The following is a 7,011-nucleotide window of genomic DNA, read 5'->3' as shown; positions in this document are numbered from 1 at the left end:
TGAAGTTGACATTTCCTGCTTTTTCCCCACTGTGTGCCTTTTTTTTCTCTGTACCCTAATAAGGTTTCATATGACACTCAGACAGTGGGCTACGACTCGCCTTTTCACAGCGACTTTGACAACTTTTTTATTTCGAGCACTGTGTGACTTTGTGAAATTTGAGCTTTCAAGTTTCTCCGACACGCTATGTCACTCGATCAACTTCCTTTTGTTGTTTATACCACTGTTTAAACCAACAAATAGTACGTTTTTCCTTGCCTCCACTTGGTATTTGCTTAAATTCTTCCATTTTCCCTCTTGCTTTTCCCATTGTCTTTTCACAGAACGCTGAGCTTAAGGGCTATTTATATTGATTTGCATATTCAAAGAGGCGTAATTCTGGGAGGAGTTGGGGCGGGACAGCAGGCGCATGCACAGCGTTACTTTTCACGCTGATCGGGATTTATGTAGCAGATTCCTGCATCTGGATTTTTCTGTGTGTAAGCACATTTCGGCTTTTGTGCTTGCGTCATGTTATAGTGCAAATTCTACGCACGGCGTAATGCATGAGGCCCCAGGTGATTCCATGCCCTGAGTAAGCTGCTGTAGAAAGGCAGAAAGCTAGAGGTTTACAGCTGCCTATTGTCCATTAAAAAAGTGCCTTGTCAATATGTAGCTTTCCCACTTGCCGTAACAAGACACAGCGAAGTGGCCTCCAGGACAGGTCTGTTGGGTAATAACAGTTCTTTGCAAAGCTTACAACCGGCAGGCATTTCTTTGACTGCAAATATTAACAAGTCCTTCTCCTCCTTCATTAACAGGTAAATAAAGCACACTCTGCGTCAGCCAATGCCTTCCATTTCCAGAGCTGCATTAGAAAGAAAAGGTGAAATATTTGATAAGGTGATCTTTTTAGCTGGGGCAGATAGCGGCAAAACCGACACAAGGGAATCATGGGCAACTCCATAGGCACCTTTTCCAACTCCATGGAGTCTAAAAACAAAACGATTGCTCATCCGTCAAGCAGTTCGAATGTGTTCACAGCCAACTTACCTAACCTACCGTCAGTATCCATTTCTCCAGGGAACACAAAAAATCAGGAGTAATCTTAACACTATGTCAGCGAGTAAGTGATTCAAAATCTTCTCTGCGGGAACAAACACTCACTGAAGAGGCCATACTGGACACCCTCAGGGCACTTTTTGCCCGAACCCCCAAAGAAGTGAAAAAAGAACACAGCGAAGACAAAAATCAATGAAAAAGGTATAGAAAAAAAAGAAAAATTCAAACCTGCAGCTGCTTCTGCACCAGCACTCATGCAAAACTCTGCCCACTCACCACTCTCGTGACAGAAAGAAAGAAGGTCCCATTTGACACATATAACATAGAAGAACAGGACGTGTAAAACTGAGCCATTGCAGAAAACCTTTGGACTCTAGAAATAACTTTTTCTAAATATGCACATTATATAATAACATGGAAATTAAAGCTTTATTAACAAGAAAAAGCAGGAGACTTCCTGTCTTTGCCATGAAGTTGGCATGAGGAGGCAAAAATTTCTGGAGTGTGTCAGCCTCCCACCTCGGGTGGATAAAGGACTCTTACCCGGCTAGGAGGACAACATCATGGAGCAATCAGGGAGGACTCCATACTCTAAATGGCAGCACCCCTGGGATTTTAATATCGAAAAGGACACCCACAGGGCATGCTGGAAATTGCAGTGCTGTGGAGCAGCCCTGTTGGGTTTCATGGGTGCCGCCAGGGGATTCTGTGGGGGTTTATGTTCCCTACTTTCAAGGAGTTCTTCTTAACCTGCCAGTATTTCCAACTGAGCATGTTATAGAACCTCAAGTACTCCTGAGTCTTGGATAAAAAGAGTCTCTCTGCCTCACCCAGGTAGAAGAAGAATAAAGCTTGGCTAGGAAGAGAGCAGGAGAAAGGAAGAAGAGAAAAATGGTTGTGATTGTGCTTGTCTGAAGGTTATTATGCTAAATAGAAGTTTTTATTAAGGTAATTTTTATAATAAACCTTTGACATGATCCTGGGACTTGTGTCTGTGCAGCTGTGTCTGTGGTTTGGGGTGCTGCAATGCCACCTAGTGCTCACGATAGATAGATAGATAGATAGATAGATAGATAGATAGATAGATAGATAGATAGATAGATAGATAGATAGATAGATAGATAGATAGATAGATAGATAGATAGATAGATAGATAGATAGAAGATCGGCCTCGACCATGAACAGACACCAAGACAGCTATGTCTAAAACACACTCTATTATTGTATTTACTCCTTCCAGTACAGCACAATTCACTCACAGTTTTTATCATTTTCTTCTCCTTCTGCCTCCACTCCTATCTTGTCAAGCTCCGTCATGTTACCTCCCAACTCAGACTCTCAGAATGGAGTGAGGTGGCCCCATTTATCTGGTACCCGGATGTGCTCCAGGTACTTCCTGATGAGTTTCCTCACCTGGAAGTGCTGCAGTCCATGTTGTCTGGAACATTTGTGAGCCTCCCAGCTTCAACCTTGTGGCTCCCCTGTACCCAAGAGTGGTAGCCCTCTCATGTCCCGTGGGAGGTATTGCCACTATTCCAGTCCTTCCACGTCCCAGGCATCCTGATTGTGCAGCCATCTATCACAATAGATAGATAGATACTTTGATTGTCGGCAGGGGAAAATTTGGCCTTTTACAGAGCCTTTTAAAATAAATACATACATAAAAAGATAAATAAATTTGGCCTTTTACAGAATAAATAAATAAAAAATGTAAAGGCAATTCAGAGAGAAACCCTGTTACTGGTAAATTGGACATGGAATGGACGTCAAACAATGGGGTAAATACAACACACAAAACAGAACTCTTCACAGAGTTATATCTCCAATCTATTATTGCCAATTCAGAAATACAACACAAAAGTACAAACTACTGCTAAGTGGTGTTGCATAATATAAAACAGATTGAGGGCTTGTAATCAGAGGAAGAATGTCCCTACTAGCTGCCATTACTAATGAGCTATTTCCTTTGGGTATCTCCATGATTGATATTTCCATTTTAGCATCATTATGTTTAATTCAATAAGGAGTAAGGCAGGAGCCAAACCTGGTTGGAATGCAAGCGTTTTATTTCAGGCCTATTTATAGTAGACGATCAAGCTAACATGCACATCTTTAAAAAAAAAACAATAATTTGACTATCTTGTCATTTCCTCTGTTTTCTCCCCTTCTCCATTTGCATATGTTCTTAACTTCTCAGGAGATTTAAAGAGTGAAGTCACCAAGATGGGCTCAGTTAAACCTGCCTGTATGATTTAGTGCAGATGGATTTCTCACTTATTTTCTTGGTGACCCTCTTGTTTTTAATTGAAGGTGAGATCTATAAAAATAACTTTCCTGTTATGTCAATTGTACTAAGTAAAACTGCAACTGTACTTCTGTCCAAGCATTAAATTAACTCTACTTTATTCTCTCTTATCCAGGGTCCTGTGGAGATATCATCATGACTCAGTCTCCCTCAAGTCTGTCTGCACGACCAGGAGAAACTGTCAGCATGAACTGTAAAGCCAGCAGTTCCCTCACTAGTGGCAGCTATAACTACCTGGCCTGGTATCAGCAGAAAGCAGGAGAAGCTCCAAAACTCTTGATTTATTATGCAAGCACTCTGCAGTCTGGGATCTCAAGTCGTTTCAGTGGCAGTGGCTCAGGACTTGATTATACGCTGACCATCAGTAACGTGCAGCCTGAAGATGCAGGACATTACTACTGTAAGCAGGGCCGCAGTACTCCTCTCGCACAGTGATACAGAGCCGTACAAAAACTTCCTTTACATGTTGATGCAGCTGCCAATCTATTTCTGAAAGCGCTGAGAGAAGAGCTATTAATGAAAGGATTATTCAATAAAAACTTTAAAATATGGAAATGACATAATCAAAAATGTACTGTATGTAACAATAAATCATAATAAATTGCATTTAAGGTAATGTTAATAGATTAACAAGTAATAAATGACATATAAATGAAAGTATTAGTAGTCACCCTAGATAGATAGATAGATAGATAGATAGATAGATAGATAGATTGTCGACAGGTGAAAATTTGGCCTTTTACAAAATCTTTTTAAATAAATAAATACATAAATATATATATATATATATATATATATATATATATATATATATATATATATGTGTGTGTGTGTGTGTGTGTGTGTGTGTGTACACAATATGGTCTGAACACACACCAGAAGACTAAAAACAAAGAAAATTTAAAAAGAAAGAAAAATTCTGATTTGGCTGTCACAGTGCTAGTGAGACATTATGCAGCCCCCACAGAGTCTCCTGATACACTTCTGCTGAGTAATTCGATGGTTGAAAGTCCTCAGTGTTAGTGGGTCAGAGAGAGGATGTGCAGAATTGTTCATAATAACACTCAGTTTTGTCTTCATTCTCTACTTTTTTATGAACTCCAGGGGGTCCAGAGGGCATGTGCTTGTACTTTTAATTACTTTGTTGATTTGGGGGTCCTTTCTTGAAGTGATGTTACCAGCTAAGCACACTGCAGCATAGAAGATCTCACAGACCGTCACAGAGTTTTAGAAGATGTGAAGGATGTCATATCCTACATTAAAGGAATGCAGTCTCCTCAGGAAAAAGAGCCTGCTCTGCCCTTTCTTATGTAGTTCCTCTTTGATCAGTGACCAATCCAAACTGTAATTTATGTGGACTCACAAGTACTTGGAGGAGTGGACTTCAACTACATCCTCTCCCTGAATAGAACTTGGCTTAGGTTCTTTGTTGCAGCACAAATCAATAATCAATTCCTTGGTTAAGATTAAGATAATTCTCTTTGCTCCAAGAAACAAAGTTCTCCACCTGACTCCTCTTCTCTGTTTCATCCCCATTATAAATACACCCCATAAGGGCAGAATAATCTGTAAATTTCTGCAAGTGACATGACCCGGTGTTATATTTGAAGTCAGAGATGTACTGAGTGAAGACGAAAGGAGACAGGACTGTTCCTTGTGGTGCTCTAGTGTTGCTCACATCTGTATCAGACAGACAGTCCTTGAGTCTCACAAACAGCAGCTGGACAACATAGGCTCATCCACTTCGCCTTTGCTTTTGCACCCTTTTGGTGATGTCAGAGAGTATAGAGTGGTTCAGTGCTTATAATCAGAGGAGGAGTGCCCTGGCATGCCACCATTAAGCATATCAGAAACATGTCAGAATTAGTAAGGAGTACAGAAAGGAGCTAAACCTGATTGGAATCTCAGCCATTAATATCAGATTGATTTAGCAGTCAATCAAGTTAACATTCATGTCTTGGAGATGCACCTGGAGAAGACATCAAAGGTAAAAGGAAACATTAACAGTGACTTGGCTCAGAGTTAACTCAGATCCCTGTAACTGCACAGCAGCAACATTAACTACTGCAGTAATATGTCCTTCTCCTTCTTTTGGCTGCTCCCGTTAGAGTTTGTTACAGCGGATCATCTTTTTCCATCTTTTCCTGTCCTCTGCATCTTGCTCAGTTACATCTCCATAATAGCATTTTAAGTGGGAGTTCTAAAACACTTTTTCTCCAATTACTTGAATGACTCAGTTTAATGTGTTGTGGTCCTTTATCCTTGTTGCCCAAAGAAAAGAAATAATGTTGGTTTTTGGTTTATGACTACCTAAGATGGAGGTGGAGGGGCACTGCTGGACATATGTATATCCAGAAGGCATCACAACCGTGTAAATAATGATTTCAGTTGACTCTAAATACACAACGTTAAATTAGACCTTGAACTTCAAACATTTGTTTGTCTGGTCCTTTACACTGAAGAGCTGCTCAGGATCTTGTGTGCTTTGTGACACTAGAGGGACGGCATTTTATGGGACTCAAAGGCCTTTGTGAGTAACCCTTAAGTACAGAAGTTATCTTCTAAGTGGGTAAAAATGGCTGAGCAAAGGAAGGAATAATTAAGCTGAGAGTAAGCTGGCAGAATGCAAAAGCTGCAGGGCAGAAGAAATGTTAGCTAGAAATAGAAAGAGTCAAAGTAGAAAGAAAGAGTAATATGGAGTAGAAAACATTGGAGTGTAAGGAACTGAAAGCAGCCTACAAGTTGTTGTACAGAATATTTAAAAGTTTATTTACCATAAACTTCTAGCTGAAATCATCATTGTCATTGTGCATGTACTCTTTCATATATGTAAAATTAGGTGACCTGAAATGCAATTAAGGCAAAACACTCATACAACTAATTTTAAAACACAATTATCTGCTTTATGTTTATGGGAAGAAGCAGGCACAAGATTGGAACCAAACCTGGATATGAAACCAATTAACACAAAATAATTACAGAATAACTTGTAGATGCATAACGACGTGTGGCTACGGCAGTAACTTACTGTACGTGTGTCCAGTCCTTGATGTTTCACATTAATCCACTCTGTTGTTTTTTAAAGCAAACGTTTATTTTCCACGTTATATATTTCCACAGTTTTGAATGAAACTCAAGACAGACAAAGTAAGAAAATCATGTGTTTCCACAGCCTAATCAATACACTCAAAAATAAAAAATTACAAAACTTCCTCATTCCCAATAACCCTTGCAACCCAGCACCCCTTCTGAAAGAAACAATAGCACATTAAAACTGAATAATTATCTAGCTTTATTTTAATATGTAAACTAATGTTGAACTGAAAATTAAGTTCAACACCTCTTCAAATTATCTGAACATGAAACATTTTAATACAAAACTTGGCTCACACGTATCAGGCCCCTAATTGTTTTCTTATCTTGGAAACAATTACAATAACACAAGACTCATTCAGCCATTAGAAAATTAAGAAATATGCCTCATCCTGCTTCTTGGAGAAGACAAATCTTAGTGGTTGAATTATCAAGTTCATTTGTCTTTGTCTTGACACGATCCTTACAAACAAATCCATTTTCATCTTACACAGTTTGGATGACTTTGTCCATTACCCAGGAGTTTCTTGGTGCAGATTCATTCAATAAGATATCTCCAGGAAGATTATTTT

At 39.4% G+C, this 7,011-nt stretch overlaps 1 gene segment (V, D, J or C); it reads left to right on the top strand.

The window, feature by feature from the left end:
- Window positions 1–3,258: 3,258 nt before the first annotated feature.
- Window positions 3,259–3,830, top strand: LOC120527994. The segment is given in 2 exon segments: window positions 3,259–3,351; window positions 3,462–3,830. Coding segments are annotated over 2 exon segments (369 nt in total).
- Window positions 3,831–7,011: the final 3,181 nt, after the last annotated feature.

The sequence above is a fragment of the Polypterus senegalus genome, chromosome 4 (assembly GCF_016835505.1).
Source record: "Polypterus senegalus isolate Bchr_013 chromosome 4, ASM1683550v1, whole genome shotgun sequence".
Classification (NCBI taxonomy): domain Eukaryota; kingdom Metazoa; phylum Chordata; class Cladistia; order Polypteriformes; family Polypteridae; genus Polypterus; species Polypterus senegalus.
Note: the sequence above shows the minus strand (reverse complement) of the source record. Positions and strands in the feature narration are given on the sequence as shown.